This window comes from Homalodisca vitripennis, chromosome 4, assembly GCF_021130785.1.
Source record: "Homalodisca vitripennis isolate AUS2020 chromosome 4, UT_GWSS_2.1, whole genome shotgun sequence".
Taxonomy (NCBI): Eukaryota; Metazoa; Arthropoda; class Insecta; order Hemiptera; family Cicadellidae; genus Homalodisca; species Homalodisca vitripennis.
The window spans coordinates 205,692,275-205,713,371 of NC_060210.1; the positions used below are offsets into that span (position 1 = coordinate 205,692,275).

Sequence of the window (21,097 nt, forward strand, 5' to 3'; positions counted from 1 at the left end):
AATGTTTCAAGTAAAATTTAGAGAAAGTTTTCAAAACTTTGTCCTTGTACTTCAATACATCTGGCAGCTCGCTTTCGGATCGATCGTGGCCCTCCGCAACGCATCTGCATTCTGGTATACAGTACAGTACTAGAGTCTTCATCCAACCTCATACACAGGCAACTAACGGCGCGGCGTTACATTTGGTGATCTTGGCGGCCAGGTGTGGTCCACTGGTGAGAAGTGGGCAGCAGCATCGTGGCCCTCCGCAACGCATCTGCATTCTGGTATACAGTACTAGAGTCTTCATCCAACCTCATACACAGGCAACTGACGGCGCGGCGTTAGATTTGGTGATCTTGGCGGCCAGGTGTGGGTCCACTGGTGAGAAGTGGGCAGGAGCATCGTGGCCCTCCGCAACGCATCTGCATTCTGGTATACAGTACTAGAGTCTTCATTCCAAACCTCATACACAGGCAACTGACGGCGCGGCGTTAGATTTGGTGATCTTGGCGGCCAGGTGTGGTCCACTGGTGAGGAAGTGGGCAGCAGCATCGTGGCCCTCCGCAACGCATCTGCATTCTGGTATACAGTACTAGAGTCTTCATCCAACCTCATACACAGGCAAACTGACGGCGCGGCGTTAGATTTGGTGATCTTGGCGGCCAGGTGTGGTCCACTGGTGAGAAGTGGGCAGCAGCATCGTGGCCCTCCCGCAACGCATCTGCATTCTGGTATACAGTACTAGAGTCTTCATCCAACCTCATACACAGGCAAACTAACGGCGCGGCGTTAGATTTGGTGATCTTGGCGGCCAGGTGTGGTCCACTGGTGAGAAGTGGGCAGCAGCATCGTGCTGATAGTACATATGGCATCTTGATGCTAATGGAACATCTTCTAGTAATTGCGGTAATTGTTCTCTAAGGAATTCCAGGTAAATGTTGGAGTTTATATTTCCTTGGAAAATGAACGTTTCTATTAACTGATAGTAAAGGAGGCCATGTTCTTCTGCTGTAAATAACAAAGGCATTGCATTCGTAATAGTATACTAAAATTTTAAATTGCACTAAATTATAAACAAACTCACTAGGTACTATTACATACTAAGTTTTTTACTTTCCACAATAATACTTCTCAATAATAATATCCACTTCTCACAACATTGCATTGTTGGTCAGTTGATACGTGATACCAACTTACCAAATCACAATTTACTTGTTTGAAAGGTAAGTGACAAAGATGCGTAGGTACATGCTGTAACTGTTTGGATAATCTTGCACATAAGTGCTTTTAGGTTTTTAATGTTTAAATTTAATTTATTTCAAACTTAATTTAATTTACCAGTAGAGTAATGATTAAATTGAGGAATGAACTAAAATGTTTATTCTACTACAAAATGTATATTTCTTGTACCGGTACGGTAGGGTGTTGTTAGTAACATTTTATTTTTAAAACTATTAATTTTTTTGTAGTTGCTTTATTGTACATAATTTTCTTCAGTATTGAATTTTCTACTTAGTAACAAAGCATTTCCGAACCTATGTTTAGCTATATGAACTTTTTCATTATTTTTTATAGTTCAATAAGCTCAAAAAGTGCCGGTAACACTACCCGAGTCACTCTTTATACTTTATGCGTGTAGATCAAGACCTACATGAAATGTGCTTAACTAATATTTTATCTGTTAAAAAATATGAAAACAAAAATTATATGATATGATTTAACATTGATAAAATGTACTAAAATATTCTATGATTTTAATGTACATTTCATTATAATTTTAAAGTCTGGCATTAAATTATTTTTTACTAGTTCTAAATAAAGATTATACATACAGTTACGTACGTATACGTAATAAATCTGCTTCAGAGAGTAATTTTTCCAATTTGTATATATTATTTGGATCATACAAGTGATCGATTGTATTCAAGTATGGTTTGGAAAAGCTAATATTAGATACTGAAGTTGTGCTATACTCGTACATTTTATATTCTCCTAAAATCAATAAGGCACTGACACCTGAGTATCACTTGATGTTGAGAGGGGAGGGTTTAATTAGAAAAGGTTAAAAGTGATCCAAGAAGAATGTGTTGTCAGGTCGGTGACCAAACCACTCTATTGTTCTTTTGTTACTTTGGAGGGTAACAGAAAGTCATGTCACTTATTACGAAAGGTAAAAAATTAGAATTTCAATTCAGAAGGATTAAAAGCGAGTAATTAAACAGAATACAAGTGATTTAAAGTTGTACCAGGCTACAAACAATACCAGACGTGTCGAATAGATCTGGCAATGTGCGAGTAATTAAACAGAGTATAAGTGTTAAAGTTGTACCAGGCTACAACAATACAAGACGTGTTGAATAGATCTGGCAATGTGCGAGTAATTAAACAGAGTATAAGTAATTAAAGTTGTACCAGGTTACAACAATACAAGACGTGTCGGATAGTTCTGGCAATGTGCGAGTAATTAAACAGAGTATAAGTGATTAAAGTTGTACCAGGCTACAACAATACAAGACGTGTCGGATAGTTCTGGCAATGTGCGAGTAATTAAAACAGAGTATAAGTGATTAAAGTTGTACCCAGGTTACAACAATACAAGACGTGTCGGATAGTTCTGGCAATGTGCGAGTAATTAAACAGAGTATAAGTAATTAAAGTTGTACCAGGCTACAACAATACAAGACGTGTCTGATAGTTTCTGGCAATGTGCGAGTAATTAAACAGAGTATAAGTGATTAAAGTTGTACCAGGCTACAACAATACAAAGAACGTGTCGGATAGTTCTGGCAATGTGCGAGTAATTAAAACAGAGTACAAGTGATTAAAGTTGTACCAGGTTACAACAATACAAGACGTGTTGGATAGTTCTGGCAATGTGCGAGTAATTAAACAGAGTATAAGTGATTAAAGTTGTACCAGGCTACAACAATACAAGACGTGTCGGATAGTTCTGGCAATGTGCGAGTAATTAAACAGAGTATAAGTGATTAAAGTTGTACCAGGTTACAACAATACAAGACGTGTCGGATAGTTCTGGCAATGTGCGAGTAATTAAACAGAGTATAAGTAATTAAAGTTGTACCAGGCTACAACAATACAAGACGTGTCTGATAGTTCTGGCAATGTGCGAGTAATTAAACAGAGTACAAGTGATTAAAGTTGTACCAGGCTACAACAATACAAGACGTGTCGGATAGTTCTGGCAATGTGCGAGTAATTAAACAGAGTACAAGTGATTAAAGTTGTACCAGGTTACAACAATACAAGACGTGTTGGATAGTTCTGGCAATGTGCGAGTAATTAAAACAGAGTATAAGTGATTAAAGTTGTACCAGGTTACAACAATACAAGACGTGTTGGATAGTTCTGGCAATGTGCGAGTAATTAAACAGAGTATAAGTGATTAAAGTTGTACCAGGTTACAACAATACAAGACGTGTTGGATAGTTCTGGCAATGTGCGAGTAATTAAACAGAGTACAAGTGATTAAAGTTGTACCAGGTTACAACAATACAAGACGTGTTGGATAGTTCTGGCAATGTGCGAGTAATTAATCAGAGTATAAGTGATTAAAGTTGTACCAGGTTACAACAATACAAGACGTGTTGGATAGTTCTGGCAATGTGCGAGTAATTAAACAGAGTATAAGTGATTAAAGTTGTACCAGGTTACAACAATACAAGACGTGTTGGATAGTTCTGGCAATGTGCGAGTAATTAAACAGAGTACAAGTGATTAAAGTTGTACCAGGTTACAACAATACAAGACGTGTTGGATAGTTCTGGCAATGTGCGAGTAATTAAACAGAGTATAAGTGATTAAAGTTGTACCAGGTTACAACAATACAAGATGTGTTGGATAGTTCTGGCAATGTGCGAGTAATTAAACAGAGTATAAGTGATTAAAGTTGTACCAGGTTACAACAATACAAGACGTGTTGGATAGTTCTGGCAATGCGCGAGTAATTAAACAGAGTACAAGTGATTAAAGTTGTACCAGGTTACAACAATACAAGACGTGTTGGATAGTTCTGGCAATGTGCGAGTAATTAAACAGAGTATAAGTGATTAAAGTTGTACCAGGTTACAACAATACAAGACGTGTTCGATAGTTCTGGCAATGTGCTAGTAATTAAACAGAGTACAAGTGATTAAAGTTGTACCAGGTTACAACAATACAAGACGTGTTGGATAGTTCTGGCAATGTGCGAGTAATTAAACAGAGTACAAGTGATTAAAGTTGTACCAGGTTACAACAATACAAGACGTGTTGGATAGTTCTGGCAATGTGCGAGTAATTAAACAGAGTATAAGTGATTAAAGTTGTACCAGGTTACAACAATACAAGACGTGTTGGATAGTTCTGGCAATGTGCGAGTAATTAAACAGATTACAAGTGATTAAAGTTGTACCAGGTTACAACAATACAAGACGTGTTGGATAGTTCTGGCAATGTGCGAGTAATTAAACAGAGTATAAGTGATTAAAGTTGTACCAGGTTACAACAATACAAGACGTGTTGGATAGTTCTGGCAATGTGCGAGTAATTAAACAGATTACAAGTGATTAAAGTTGTACCAGGTTACAACAATACAAGACGTGTTGGATAGTTCTGGCAATGTGCGAGTAATTAAACAGAGTACAAGTTATTAAAGTTGTACCAGGTTACAACAATACAAGACGTGTTGGATAGTTCTGGCAATGTGCGAGTAATTAAACAGAGTACAAGTTATTTAAAGTTGTACAAGGTTACAACAATACAAGACGTGTTGGATAGTTCTGGCAATGTGCGAGTAATTAAACAGAGTACAAGTGATTAAAGTTGTACCAGGTTACAACAATACAAGACGTGTTGGATAGTTCTGGCAATGTGCGAGTAATTAAACAGAGTAACAAGTGATTAAAAGTTGTACCAGGTTACAACAATACACGATGTGTTGGATAGTTCTGGCCAATGTGGCGAGTAATTAAACAGAGTACAAGTGATTAAAGTTGTACCAGGTTACAACAATACAAGACGTGTTGGATAGTTCTGGCAATGTGCGAGTAATTAAACAGAGTATAAGTGATTAAAGTTGTACCAGGTTACAACAATACAAGACGTGTTGGATAGTTCTGGCAATGTGCTAGTAATTAAACAGAGTACAAGTGATTAAAGTTGTACCAGGTTACAACAATACAAGACGTGTTGGATAGTTCTGGCAATGTGCGAGGAATTAAACAGAGTATAAGTGATTAAAGTTGTACCAGGTTACAACAATACAAGACGTGTTGGATAGTTCTGGCAATGTGCGAGTAATTAAACAGAGTATAAGTGATTAAAGTTGTACCAGGTTACAACAATACAAGACGTGTTGGATAGTTCTGGCAATGTGCGAGTAATTAAACAGATTACAAGTGATTAAAGTTGTACCAGGTTACAACAATACAAGACGTGTTGGATAGTTCTGGCAATGTGCGAGTAATTAAACAGAGTACAAGTTATTAAAGTTGTACCAGGTTACAACAATACAAGACGTGTTGGATAGTTCTGGCAATGTGCGAGTAATTAAACAGAGTACAAGTTATTAAAGTTGTACAAGGTTACAACAATACAAGACGTGTTGGATAGTTCTGGCAATGTGCGAGTAATTAAACAGAGTACAAGTTATTAAAGTTGTACCAGGTTACAACAATACAAGACGTGTTGGATAGTTCTGGCAATGTGCGAGTAATTAAACAGAGTACAAGTTATTAAAGTTGTACAAGGTTACAACAATACAAGACGTGTTGGATAGTTCTGGCAATGTGCGAGTAATTAAACAGAGTACAAGTTATTAAAGTTGTACCAGGTTACAACAATACAAGACGTGTTGGATAGTTCTGGCAATGTGCGAGTAATTAAACAGAGTACAAGTTATTAAAGTTGTACAAGGTTACAACAATACAAGACGTGTTGGATAGTTCTGGTAATGTGCGAGTAATTAAACAGAGTACAAGTGATTAAAGTTGTACCAGGTTACAACAATACAAGACGTGTTTGGATAGTTCTGGCAATGTGCGAGTAATTAAACAGAGTACAAGTTATTAAAGTTGTACAAGGTTACAACAATACAAGACGTGTTGGATAGTTCTGGCAATGTGCGAGTAATTAAACAGAGTACAAGTGAATAAGAATAAGAATACGTTTTATTTTCTCCTTTTCTCAAAAGAACACATGCATTAACAATTTAAGTATAGAATACAAAAACAACACTTGCCAGGCTGCCTCCTAAACAAAATAAACTTTTACACTTATATAATGCTTAGCAGCTAAAAAAATAAATAAATAAAGAGTAAAAATTTAAGTATCTAAACTAACATTTTAAAATATAATAAATTTTTTCGAGACAATTAACTAAGGAGAAAATAAATAGGGCCCCTAAGGTTTGAAAACCTGTTTTGGGGTTCCATCATAATATTAAACAAAATAACTAAGAGAAAATCCATAGCGGCAACTAAATTGTAACAACGTTGTTTCCCTAACATTACTAAAAATCATATGAATTATAACCACACCACTACTACATATAAACACAAGAAATGTGTGCTTAGTTGTTAAAAAGAAAATATATAGAAAATTAAAAACTATTCTGCTATAGTAAATGTACTTATAACATAACGTTACAAGATATACCACTTAAAACTAACTTAAATTGCTACTGTTAAATACCCTTAGCGGTTTTATTTTAATGTCAAAAACAGATCTTCAATGTTTTTATAATTATATAGCCATTTTTTTTGTTTCCTTCAAAAAACTTATTTAAAACCTTCTATCTGCCTAATGGTTTTCGGTAATTTGTTAAACAATTTTGGACCTATATAGTTATATGATTTGACATAAAATGTTGTTTTAGGCTTAGATATTTGGAATTCATTAGCATTTTCGTAATCTTTGCTTAAAAATGTTTAAGTTCTTTAAGTTCCTATTCCCGATAAAAAAGTTTTTTAATACTGCAAAAACGTACAAATGCCGCAAAGGAAGAATTTTTAAGTTTACAAAACAAGGGTGAGAAGGTTCTCTAATACTTTTTTTCGAGATTAATCTAACAAAATGCTTCTGAATTACAATTAAAGAGTTTAGGGAAGTTTTATAAGTTCCACCCCAACAAACAACTCCATACTGCAGTCCTACTTTGAACTAATGAAAAATATAAAGAGCGCAAAGTTTGCAAGGGACACATGTTTCGTAGAAAGTAAAACAGCCTAACACCTGATATTAATTTTGCCTTTAAATATAATATATGTTTTTTCCAGTTTAGCGCATTATCTAATGTAACACCTAAATATTTTATTTCATTTTTCTCCTCTATTTCTGAACATTCAGAACACGAGCTGCTACTTACTAAACAACTTAAACAGTTATAGGTTAGCCTTATCTTCGGAGAGTCCTTCCTTTTAAGTGAAAAATTCATGTAATTAGTTTTTTCGGTACTTAACACAAGATTATTTTTTGAAAACCACCACTTTATACATTTTAAATCAAGATTCATTTGGCTTTCGATATTATTTAATGTGCTACTTGAATAAAAAAAGGCAGTATCATCCGCAAATGCTGTAACTTGTCCTTTAAAATTTGCTGTGCATAAATCATTTATATATATTATAAAGAGAATTGACCCAAGAACAGAGCCTTGTGGTACCCCATATACAATTTTGCCCATGCTACTATTCTAACTCCATCAATTCTAACACACTGTTTTCTATCTGTCAAATAACTTTTAAACCAATCATAAGCAACTCCACGTACACCACAATTATACAACTTTTTTAAAAGAATGTTGTGATCAACAGTGTCAAATGCTTTTTTTTATATCTAAAAAAAGTGCACTAACAAATAAATTATTGTTAATCCCCTCTGTGACTGAGCTTACGAGTTTTAGTAACGCGTTTTCCGTACTCTTCCCACTTCTAAAACCAAATTGGTTAATACTAAAAAACTTTGTTTTCTCTAAGAACTTCAATAGTTTTTCTTTCATAATTTTCTCTATTATTTTTGAAAAGGTAGAAATTAAGGATATTGGTCTGAACTGACTACAAAGTAATGTTGAAACCTTTCTTATGAATTGGTATAACAACCGCTTGCTTTAAATTTTGACGGAAAAACTCCCGTAGAAAAACTAAGATTAATTATATAAGTAAAAACATTAACAATTGTATGAGAAATGTTTTTAAGCAAAAAAGAATAGATTCCATCAATTCCAGGAGATTTTCCATTTTGTAATGAATTAATTGCTTGTAGTACATCTTCTCTTAAAACTGGCCCTATCATAATAGAACATTTCTCTTGATAAAAATTAAATACATTCTTATATGCACTATTTTCAAAGCTGACTGGTTTTGGTTGCCTATCTGTGTTGGATAGTTCTGGCAATGTGCGAGTAATTAAACAGAGTATAAGTGATTAAAGTTGTACCAGGTTACAACAATACAAGACGTGTTGGATAGTTCTGGCAATGTGCGAGTAATTAAACAGAGTACAAGTGATTAAAGTTGTACCAGGTTACAACAATACAAGACGTGTTGGATAGTTCTGGCCATTGCATTTGCCATTACATCTTGCCATTCTGCAGTAAAATGTTAATGCTTACATGTTTACCCCGGTGTTCACAGCCGCAATATTAGTCACTTCTACTGGCCACGAGCAGCCATTGCCATTTCAGTGCCATTTCACTAGATCATGCCAGACTGCTATACAATTGTAATGCTGGCATTATTCTGTGTTTTATACAGGCATGCATAAATTATTTCTGTCACTTGGTGATTATTTCCTGGTTCGCTAAAATGCTACAAAACTGCTTTGATAATTACTGTATCGATGATATATATGTAGGCTACCAAGGTGTTGTGAAGGCCAACAACTGGACACGATGCAGGAGTAACCGAAATACTCGCAGATAAGCACCAAGAGGAGAATTATTGTCTCTCATGGCCTAGTGCCAGACCGGTGGGCCAAGATCTCTGTGCTCCGCGGCAGTGGAATCACGTGTTTTGCTGCAACCGCCAACTGCTCGTCCAGCCATTTGGTCTACTGCCGCTTCGTATTTTCGTCCAATCTTTGAAAATAAATGTGAACTATTTTAAGGTTTTTAATCTAAATTATTTCTCACTAGTGACCCGGTCCTGCTATGCAAGGGTCCAATACATCTGTTTAACCGTATTTGCATTCATGAACCAGATCATTGATTTTTAACTTCTAGATTCGTGTGTCGAAAGACAACAAAAATAAACTATTATTTCCTAACTACAACTTATTCAATTAGGTACACCAACCTACGTGTATTTTGTTTCTAAAATGTATTAATTGATTCTATTCAGTTGACACATATTTACATTGAATTTTATTCCATAACCTCAAATAAATTATATGTACCTTAGAAGGTAGCCACAATTTCTTTGAAAGACCTTAATTTTTTTTACTTATTTGGCAGGGGAAAATTTAAATCAAACCAAAACATATATTTTACATTCATATTTCTCATACTCAACCACTACTATTACATAAACCTGCAATATCATAATTTGAGTTATTTTTACCTTGCTTTGAAAATTACATAATTGTTAATTAACACATAAATTACTATACCTAATAAAACCAACCCTAGTCAAGAACTAAATTGTTGAAAATCAAATGTTTTTCTTTACTATGTTTACAGCAATAAAAAAGAACAATAATTGCTATATTCGAGGATCTTAAAGTACACTAAGGCACTACTCTACTAACCAGTTTTACTTGACTTTAGTAGTATGATGCCCGCTCGACCAGCCAGAGAATAGGTAGCCTACCGTTCTTTTATCATAAGTCGCGGAACCAAAACACGTGGGCTTACCTATTATTATTGAAATATTGTTCGGAATTACTCGCTCAAGGAGTAATATGACCTCATATTTACGTATCTTAATGCATTGATATGGATATTATTATATAAAGCTTCGGAAATGCTAGTAAAAATGTAAACTTTAACAGAGAAAATTGTTATTGTGGGTTATTCTTTGGAAATACCTAGATATATGCCACCGCAGACCTTTTTGTAGGCCTTTTTGAAACTTTGCAATTTTGTAGTACATTATTTTGTTATAATTCATAAGGATCATTTAGTATTAACAATGAAAGCGCTCAAAATTATTAATTATCGCATTATACCAACTTTTTCAGAATTTATATGATTAAAGTATTGACGTAGCATACCTAGGAACTTGTCCTAGTTCATAACGAAGCCGACACAAAACCCATATCAAAAATCCGTCGAGTAGTTTAGAAAATATCAATGGATAATCAGAGCAAACAGAAAGCTACTTTAATTTATATGATTAAAATATTGACGTATGATACCTAGGAACTTGTCCTAGTTCATAATGAAACCGACACAAAACCCATATCAAAATCCGTCGAGTAGTTTAGAAAAATATCAATGGATAATCAGAGCAACAGAAAGCTACTTTAATTTATATGATTAAAATATTGACGTAGCATACCTAAGAACTTGTCCTAGTTCATAATGAAGCCGACACAAAACCCATATCAAAATCCGTCGAGTAGTTTAGAAAATATCAATGGATAATCAGAGCAACAGAAAGCTACTTTAATTTATATGATTAAAATATTGACGTATGATACCTAAGAAACTTGTCCTAGTTCATAATGAAGCCGACACAAAACCCATATCAAAATCCGTCGAGTAGTTTAGAAAATATCAATGGATAATCAGAGCAACAGAAAGCTACTTTAATTTATATGATTAAAATATTGACGTAGCATACCTAGGAACTTGTCCTAGTTCATAATGAAGCCGACACAAAACCCATATCAAAATCCGTCGAGTAGTTTTAGAAAATATCAATGGATAATCAGAGCAACAGAAAGCTACTTTAATTTATATGATTAAAATATTGACGTATGATACCTAGGAACTTGTCCTAGTTCATAATGAAGCCGACACAAAACCCATATCAAAATCCGTCGAGTAGTTTAGAAAATATCAATGGATAATCAGAGCAACAGAAAGCTACTTTAATTTATATGATTAAAATATTGACGTAGCATACCTAAGAACTTGTCCTAGTTCATAATGAAGCCGACACAAAACCCATATCAAAATCCGTCGAGTAGTTTAGAAAATATCAATGGATAATCAGAGCAACAGAAAGCTACTTTAATTTATATGATTAAAATATTGACGTATGATACCTAGGAACTTGTCCTAGTTCATAATGAAAGCCGACACAAAACCCATATCAAAATCCGTCGAGTAGTTTAGAAAATATCAATGGATAATCAGAGCAACAGAAAGCTACTTTAATTTATATGATTAAAATATTGACGTAGCATACCTAGGGAACTTGTCCTAGTTCATAATGAAGCCGACACAAAACCCATATCAAAATCCGTCGAGTAGTTTAGAAAATATCAATGGATAATCAGAGCAACAGAAAGCTACTTTAATTTATATGATTAAAATATTGACGTAGCATACCTAAGAACTTGTCCTAGTTCATAATGAAGCCGACACAAAACCCATATCAAAATCCGTCGAGTAGTTTAGAAAAATATCAATGGATAATCAGAGCAACAGAAAGCTACTTTAATTTATATGATTAAAATATTGACGTAGCATACCTAGGAACTTGTCCTAGTTCATAATGAAGCCGACACAAAACCCATATCAAAATCCGTCGAGTAGTTTAGAAAATATCAATGGATAATCAGAGCAACAGAAAGCTACTTTAATTTATATGATTAAAATATTGACGTAGCATACCTAAGGAACTTGTCCTAGTTCATAATGAAGCCGACACAAAACCCATATCAAAATCCGTCGAGTAGTTTAGAAAATATCAATGGATAATCAGAGCAACAGAAAGCTACTTTAATTTATATGATTAAAATATTGACGTAGCATACCTAAGAACTTGTCCTAGTTCATAATGAAGCCGACACAAAACCCATATCAAAATCCGTCGAGTAGTTTAGAAAATATCAATGGATAATCAGAGCAACAGAAAGCTACTTTAATTTATATGATTAAAATATTGACGTAGCATACCTAGGAACTTGTCCTAGTTCATAATGAAGCCGACACAAAACCCATATCAAAATCCGTCGAGTAGTTTAGAAAATATCAATGGATAATCAGAGCAACAGAAAGCTACTTTAATTTATATGATTAAAATATTGACGTAGCATACCTAAGAACTTGTCCTAGTTCATAATGAAGCCGACACAAAACCCATATCAAAATCCGTCGAGTAGTTTAGAAAATATCAATGGATAATCAGAGCAACAGAAAGCTACTTTAATTTATATGATTAAAATATTGACGTAGCATACCTAAGAACTTGTCCTAGTTCATAATGAAGCCGACACAAAACCCATATCAAAATCCGTCGAGTAGTTTAGAAAATATCAATGGATAATCAGAGCAACAGAAAGCTACTTTAATTTTATATGATTAAAATATTGACGTAGCATACCTAAGAACTTGTCCTAGTTCATAATGAAGCCGACACAAAACCCATATCAAAATCCGTCGAGTAGTTTAGAAAATATCAATGGATAATCAGAGCAACAGAAAGCTACTTTAATTTATATGATTAAAATATTGACGTAGCATACCTAAGAACTTGTCCTAGTTCATAATGAAGCCGACACAAAAACCCATATCAAAATCCGTCGAGTAGTTTAGAAAATATCAATGGATAATCAGAGCAACAGAAAGCTACTTTAATTTATATGATTAAAATATTGACGTAGCATACCTAAGAACTTGTCCTAGTTCATAATGAAGCCGACACAAAACCCATATCAAAATCCGTCGAGTAGTTTAGAAAATATCAATGGATAATCAGAGCAACAGAAAGCTACTTTAATTTATATGATTAAAATATTGACGTAGCATACCTAAGAACTTGTCCTAGTTCATAATGAAGCCGACACAAAACCCATATCAAAATCCGTCGAGTAGTTTAGAAAATATCAATGGATAATCAGAGCAACAGAAAGCTACTTTAATTTATATGATTAAAATATTGACGTAGCATACCTAAGAACTTGTCCTAGTTCATAATGAAGCCGACACAAAACCCATATCAAAATCCGTCGAGTAGTTTAGAAAATATCAATGGATAATCAGAGCAACAGAAAGCTACTTTAATTTATATGATTAAAATATTGACGTAGCATACCTAAGAACTTGTCCTAGTTCATAATGAAGCCGACACAAAACCCATATCAAAATCCGTCGAGTAGTTTAGAAAATATCAATGGATAATCAGAGCAACAGAAAGCTACTTTAATTTATATGATTAAAATATTGACGTAGCATACCTAAGAACTTGTCCTAGTTCATAATGAAGCCGACACAAAACCCATATCAAAATCCGTCGAGTAGTTTAGAAAATATCAATGGATAATCAGAGCAACAGAAAGCTACTTTAATTTATATGATTAAAAATATTGACGTATGATACCTAGGAACTTGTCCTAGTTCATAATGAAGCCGACACACAAAACCCATATCAAAATCCGTCGAGTAGTTTAGAAAATATCAATGGATAATCAGAGCAACAGAAAGCTACTTTAATTTATATGATTAAAAATATTGACGTAGCATACCTAAGAACTTGTCCTAGTTCATAATGAAGCCGACACAAAACCCATATCAAAATCCGTCGAGTAGTTTAGAAAATATCAATGGATAATCAGAGCAACAGAAAGCTACTTTAATTTATATGATTAAAATATTGACGTAGCATACCTAAGAACTTGTCCTAGTTCATAATGAAGCCGACACAAAACCCATATCAAAATCCGTCGAGTAGTTTAGAAAATATCAATGGATAATCAGAGCTACAACAGAAAGCTACTTTAATATTTAATATCAATGATATATGACGTAATACTGAATACCTAGAAAATTGTCCTAGTTCATAATGAAGCCGACACAAAACCCATATCAAAATCCGTCGAGTAGTTTAGAAAATATCAATGGATAATCAGAGCAACAGAAAGCTACTTTAATTTATATGATTAAAATATTGACGTAGCATACCTAAGAACTTGTCCTAGTTCATAATGAAGCCGACACAAAACCCATATCAAAATCCGTCGAGTAGTTTAGAAAATATCAATGGATAATCAGAGCAACAGAAAGCTACTTTAATTTATATGATTAAAATATTGACGTAGCATACCTAAGAACTTGTCCTAGTTCATAACGAAGCCGACACAAAACCCATATCAAAATCCGTCGAGTAGTTTAGAAAATATCAATGGATAATCAGAGCAACAGAAAGCTACTTTAATTTATATGATTAAAAATATTGACGTAGCATACCTAAGAACTTGTCCTAGTTCATAATGAAGCCGACACAAAAAAACCCATATCAAAATCCGTCGAGTAGTTTAGAAAATATCAATGGATAATCAGAGCAACAGAAAGCTACTTTAATTTATATGATTAAAATATTGACGTAGCATACCTAAGAACTTGTCCTAGTTCATAATGAAGCCGACACAAAACCCATATCAAAATCCGTCGAGTAGTTTAGAAAATATCAATGGATAATCAGAGCAACAGAAAGCTACTTTAATTTATATGATTAAAATATTGACGTAGCATACCTAAGAACTTGTCCTAGTTCATAATGAAGCCGACACAAAAACCCATATCAAAATCCGTCGAGTAGTTTAGAAAATATCAATGGATAATCAGAGCAACAGAAAGCTACTTTAATTTATATGATTAAAATATTGACGTAGCATACCTAAGAACTTGTCCTAGTTCATAATGAAGCCGACACAAAACCCATATCAAAATCCGTCGAGTAGTTTAGAAAATATCAATGGATAATCAGAGCAACAGAAAGCTACTTTAATTTATATGATTAAAATATTGACGTAGCATACCTAAGAACTTGTCCTAGTTCATAATGAAGCCGACACAAAACCCATATCAAAATCCGTCGAGTAGTTTAGAAAATATCAATGGATAATCAGAGCAACAGAAAGCTACTTTAATTTATATGATTAAAATATTGACGTAGCATACCTAAGAACTTGTCCTAGTTCATAATGAAGCCGACACAAAACCCATATCAAAATCCGTCGAGTAGTTTAGAAAATATCAATGGATAATCAGAGCAACAGAAAGCTACTTTAATTTATATGATTAAAATATTGGACGTAGCATACCTAAGAACTTGTCCTAGTTCATAATGAAGCCGACACACAAAACCCATATCAAAATCCGTCGAGTAGTAGTTTAGAAAATATCAATGGATAATCAGAGCAACAGAAAGCTACTTTAATTTATATGATTAAAATATTGACGTAGCATACCTAAGAACTTGTCCTAGTTCATAATGAAGCCGACACAAAACCCATATCAAAATCCGTCGAGTAGTTTAGAAAATATCAATGGATAATCAGAGCAACAGAAAGCTACTTTAATTTATATGATTAAAATATTGACGTAGCATACCTAAGAACTTGTCCTAGTTCATAATGAAGCCGACACAAAACCCATATCAAAATCCGTCGAGTAGTTTAGAAAATATCAATGGATAATCAGAGCAACAGAAAGCTACTTTAATTTATATGATTAAAATATTGACGTAGCATACCTAAGAACTTGTTATAAGTTCATAATGAAGCCGACACACAAAACCCATATCAAAATCCGTCGAGTAGTTTTAGAAAATATCAATGGATAATCAGAGCAACAGAAAGCTACTTTAATTTATATGATTAAAATATTGACGTAGCATACCTAAGAACTTGTCCTAGTTCATAATGAAGCCGACACAAAACCCATATCAAAATCCGTCGAGTAGTTTAGATATTATGGTTCATAATCAAAAGAGATAATCAGAGCAACAGAAAGCTACTTTAATTTATATGATTAAAATATTGACGTAGCATACCTAAGAACTTCCTAGTTCATAACGAAGCCGACACAAAACCCATATCAAAATCCGTCGAGTAGTTTAGAAAATATCAATGGATAATCAGAGCAACAGAAAGCTACTTTAATTTATATGATTAAAATATTGACGTATGATACCTAGGAACTTGTCCTAGTTCATAATGAAGCCGACACAAAAACCCCATATCAAAATACCGTCGAGTTTAGAAAATATCAATGGATAATCAGAGCAACAGAAAGCTACTTTAATTTATATGATTAAAATATTGACGTAGCATACCTAGGAACTTGTCCTAGTTCATAATGAAGCCGACACAAAACCCATATCAAAATCCGTCGAGTAGTTTAGAAAATATCAATGGATAATCAGAGCAACAGAAAGCTACTTTAATTTATATGATTAAAATATTGACGTATGATACCTAAGAACTTGTCCTAGTTCATAATGAAGCCGACACAAAAACCCATATCAAAATCCGTCGAGTAGTTTAGAAAATATCAATGGATAATCAGAGCAACAGAAAGCTACTTTAATTTATATGATTAAAATATTGACGTAGCATACCTAGGAACTTGTCCTAGTTCATAATGAAGCCGACACAAAACCCATATCAAAATCCGTCGAGTAGTTTAGAAAATATCAATGGATAATCAGAGCAACAGAAAGCTACTTTAATTTATATGATTAAAATATTGACGTAGCATACCTAAGAACTTGTCCTAGTTCATAATGAAGCCGACACAAAACCCATATCAAAATCCGTCGAGTAGTTTAGAAAATATCAATGGATAATCAGAGCAACAGAAAGCTACTTATTTTATATGATTAAAATATTGACGTATGATACGTAGGAACTTGTCCTAGATCATAATGAAGCCGACACAAAAACCCATATCAAAATCCGTCGAGTAGTTTAGAAAATATCAATGGATAATCAGAGCAACAGAAAGCTACTTTAATTTATATGATTAAAATATTGACGTAGCATACCTAGGAACTTGTCCTAGTTCATAATGAAGCCGACACAAAAACCCATATCAAAATCCGTCGAGTAGTTTAGAAAATATCAATGGATAATCAGAGCAACAGAAAGCTACTTTAATTTATATGATTAAAATATTGACGTAGTATACCTAGGAACTTGTCCTAGTTCATAATGAAGCCGACACAAAACCCATATCAAAATCCGTCGAGTAGTTTAGAAAATATCAATGGATAATCAGAGCAACAGAAAGCTACTTTAATTTATATGATTAAAATATTGACGTAGCATACCTAAGAACTTGTCCTAGTTCATAATGAAGCCGACACAAAACCCATATCAAAATCCGTCGAGTAGTTTAGAAAATATCAATGGATAATCAGAGCAACAGAAAGCTACTTTAATTTATATGATTAAAATATTGACGTAATGATACCTAGGAACTTGTCCTAGTTCATAATGAAGCCGACACAAAAACCCATATGAAAAATACATTGAGTTTAGAAAATATCAATGGATAATCAGAGCAACAGAAAGCTACTTTAATTCAAACTCTATGTATTTGATGATGCCGATCAGCTAAGTTTAACATTTACTACAAAGAACAAATTATAGCCAATTATACTACATTTAACTAAGTTACTAATTAGTGTATGATTAGTACTTGCTTAGTTAGAGGTTGACATATGAACGACCCCCTCGGACTACAATATTCTATCAAATCTCATTTTTGTACGGAAAATTGATGATAAGCAGTAATGAACACTAAATGTCTTATAAAAATGTTTATTTATTCCTTGGATAGCCTATAAAAATTACTTCTAACTATTTCCACAAATCTAAAAACACGAATTGTGTGTGTGTGTGTGTGTGTGTGTGTGTGTGTGCGCGCGCGCGCGTGCGTGCGTGCGTGCGTGCGTGCGTGCGTGCGTGCGTGCGTGCGTGCGTGCGTGCGTGCGTGTGTGCTCTTCCAAATAGGTCAAAGTTTATAAAAAAAATCTGAAAAACCTGTGCTCACGTTTTAATTTTCAGGTTTCCAGAACCCTTCATCAGAAACACACTGATTAATGAAACAAACAAACAAAACTCAATTCAAGAATTAAAAACACAACAAAAAAGAAGGAAGTTTTAACAAATAATTACCATAAATAACAAGAATCCAATCGGGTGAACAACACGAATTCGATGATTCGTCATCCCCACTCTTAATGGAGTGATGGTTTTTCCGATATCATCTTTAAATGTTAGTTGATAAATAACATTTTTTGTGGTACAATCAATGGTTAGATTTACTTTTAAAAGATTTAGAATTTATTTACATCTTACAAGTGCCGTATGTTGGCTTGTTACAAGGATTCAAGGATTGCACACATTACATTTTAAGTTATTACTTTGTGGGTGGCCTTCATAGTTTAATTACGGTCTACAGAGAATGTTTTGTAAATTTGGAGGGGTTTTAAAGATTACTTTATGGGACTTAACTTCTAGTTTCAGGGAAAGATTCAAAGATGGAAAGGAACCTTTAGAACTTTGGCAATTTTACGAAGTCCAGGAAAATAGATAGCAATGGAATTGTTTTTAGATGTCCTGATTTCTTTATCAACAAGAAGTTTTGGATACCCCCTTCTAAAGTACTTATGTAGTTATGAAAATCATATTAATTGCTATAAAGGTTTGTTGCCCTTATTGGTAGATCCTTAGGTAGGGATTGATTTTTAATGTGGGTTGAATGGCAGCTGTTGAAATGCAAATATTGCATTTTGTTGTTGTCTTTGATATGAGTTTCATATTATGACTTTCAATAGATACATCAGTATCCAAGAATGTTACTGAATCCGGTGAGTATTATATATATATATATATACATTAATTAAATTTGTATGAATGCAATAGCCGAATTTTTAATTTATTCAATAAACATTGAATCACAAAAAGTACTTGCTCTGAGGGGCTCGAATCCGGATCTCTCACTTGCCGGGTGAATATATATATATATATATATATATATATATATATATATATATATATATATATATATATATATATATATATATGTATGTTTTGTGTTTGTCCTTTATGGAATCGTACACTATTTGACCGATCATTATGAAAAATTTGAATTTAGCCTATGTGTACTTTTCGACGGCGAAGGTTTATATGCTATACTCATTTATAAAAACTCACCACGAGGTGGCACTACAAAATATAAAAGTTTTTAAAGCGCCAGCACATTATAAACTGCAATTACGAGACAGTTACGTGTATTAATTTGCCAACGACTATTTGAAGGCACTAAGTTAGGATATATGTTTGTCTTTATGATAAATATATGGTTGAACTTAAAGCTTGACTGTTAGACCGCTTTATAATAAAATACATGTACGTGCATGAACCAGAAGTGCAAATGCACGGGAAAAGTTTAGGTAAAGCGTGCGAAGCCGCGGGAAACAGCTAGTTGGTGTATAAAATCATGCACATCTATTGCTTTGCACTTGGTTTCGAACTAACACTAACAAATACATGTAGATTTTCAAATTTAGAGTGCTGGAAACGTGAAAAACACCAATGATCAAACAAATACAGGCGAATTTTATAATTTATTAATATGTTTCATTAACTTATTTAAAAAATTACTGAATGTAAAAGGTACATACGAGTTGGTTAATTGGGAAGAACCAAAACCAAAATATCGCTATGAGAACTCCACTTCTTGCCGAATAAAAGTATTCCCATAACTTCAGTCAATCGATTAAAATTTGAATCTCGCTCTTCAAATATCTTCAGAAACATGAATAGATGCACACCGATGAATACTGTTCTATAAATCTTGATTAGTGTTATAAGTTATAATATAAATATATAACGGAATATAGTCGGTACTGTAATGATAACGATAAACTTACTCTGCTCTATCAGTTGGTCGGACTTGTCATCTGCGTACTCGCCGAGGAAGCAGCGTTTCTCGATGAAGGAGCGGAAGGCGACGCCGAGGTCCATGAAGGCCACAAAAGCTATCCACCCTCTGAAGGCGTACATCAACTTCTGGTCGATGCTCATAGTCATCTGTCCACGTATATCATTATGTGCCGCGGTCTGGAGGCAGAAGATTCCCGCGCGCCCGGCTGTAGTACACAGTAGAACGACGACCGACGAGCAGTCACATTGCTGTTGTCGCCAGCAATCAATACAACACCACGCGCATGCGCAGACACGTCTCGCCGACCTCCGTGTCACACGACACCAGCGCGCTCTGCCCATTGTATCGTCATGATTTTTGGTTTTTATGTTTCTTACTCCAGTAATTAATGCAGTATTTTGATCCTAGACAATGTTTGGTAAAAATAATTATTAGCCGTCAATTAATTAAATTAGTATTCTGTTATAACGTCATTTATTTCTACTTTTGCTTGAACTATATCAGAGGTTATGTGTTCGGGTACGCTGTGTGTTGTAAAGACCGCCAATATTTAAAAATTAGCGTGTAGAATTAAATTTTGGCTCAGAAGTACTTAGCTTTGCCGTATCCGATTCTGAGGCGTCTATGTGGTCCATCGTCATAGATAAATGTAACTATTTATTTAATTATGACCTTGTTGAAAGAGTTTTTGTAACAAACAAAATACAAAACAGCGCAGTGGTTAGGCTTTCTACAATATTTATACCAAATCATCTAACAATCTTCACAAACTAAATCAAACGTACAGTTCGAGGACTTTAGCTGTGCGCGTGACCTTGAGTGTGTGGTGATAGGCGGGAGGGGTGGCGGGGTAGCATTATGCGCTGCGTCCCGAAAACATTTTCTGTGACTCATAGGTAAAACCCTCCTTTCGGGAATCGTATTGGCCCAAATAACTCACCACACTCGCTAAAATCAGTCTGTTTTGTGACAGTGCTGATTGTGGTGGAATTAAATAATAAGATAATACCGAATAATAGCAATAATAGGACTTATCCTTATTTTTTAGTTGTTATAGTGTTGTTTAACGTGTTTTTGAAAATAACGTATTTGTCAATACTAATCTGCAAATCGAAATCGTGAGTTTAAGCGATCGTTGCGCCTTCATCTCAGCGGTTAGAACGTAAACGCAACCCGCCACACAGATAACGTTTATTTGTTGAAAGGGTAGTATTAGGGCCCTACGAGCACAGCTAAAGTCCTCCAACTGTAGGCTAGGCTATTACTCTGTACAAA

The 21,097-nt window shown here is 34.2% G+C and overlaps 1 protein-coding gene across 2 annotated transcripts in view; it reads right to left on the bottom strand.

Annotated features, from left to right (window-relative positions):
• Window positions 1-20,003, bottom strand: part of LOC124360941 — a 41,987-nt gene extending 21,984 nt beyond the window's left edge. For both annotated transcript variants that reach the window (XM_046814962.1, XM_046814963.1), the window contains exon 1: window positions 19,809-20,003. Coding sequence is in view for 1 of the 2 variants with exons in the window: in XM_046814963.1 (XP_046670919.1) it covers window positions 19,809-19,968 (160 nt within the window). In the remaining variant the exon portion in view is untranslated. The remainder of the gene's footprint in view (window positions 1-19,808) is intronic.
• Between the last annotated feature and the right edge of the window lie 1,094 nt (window positions 20,004-21,097).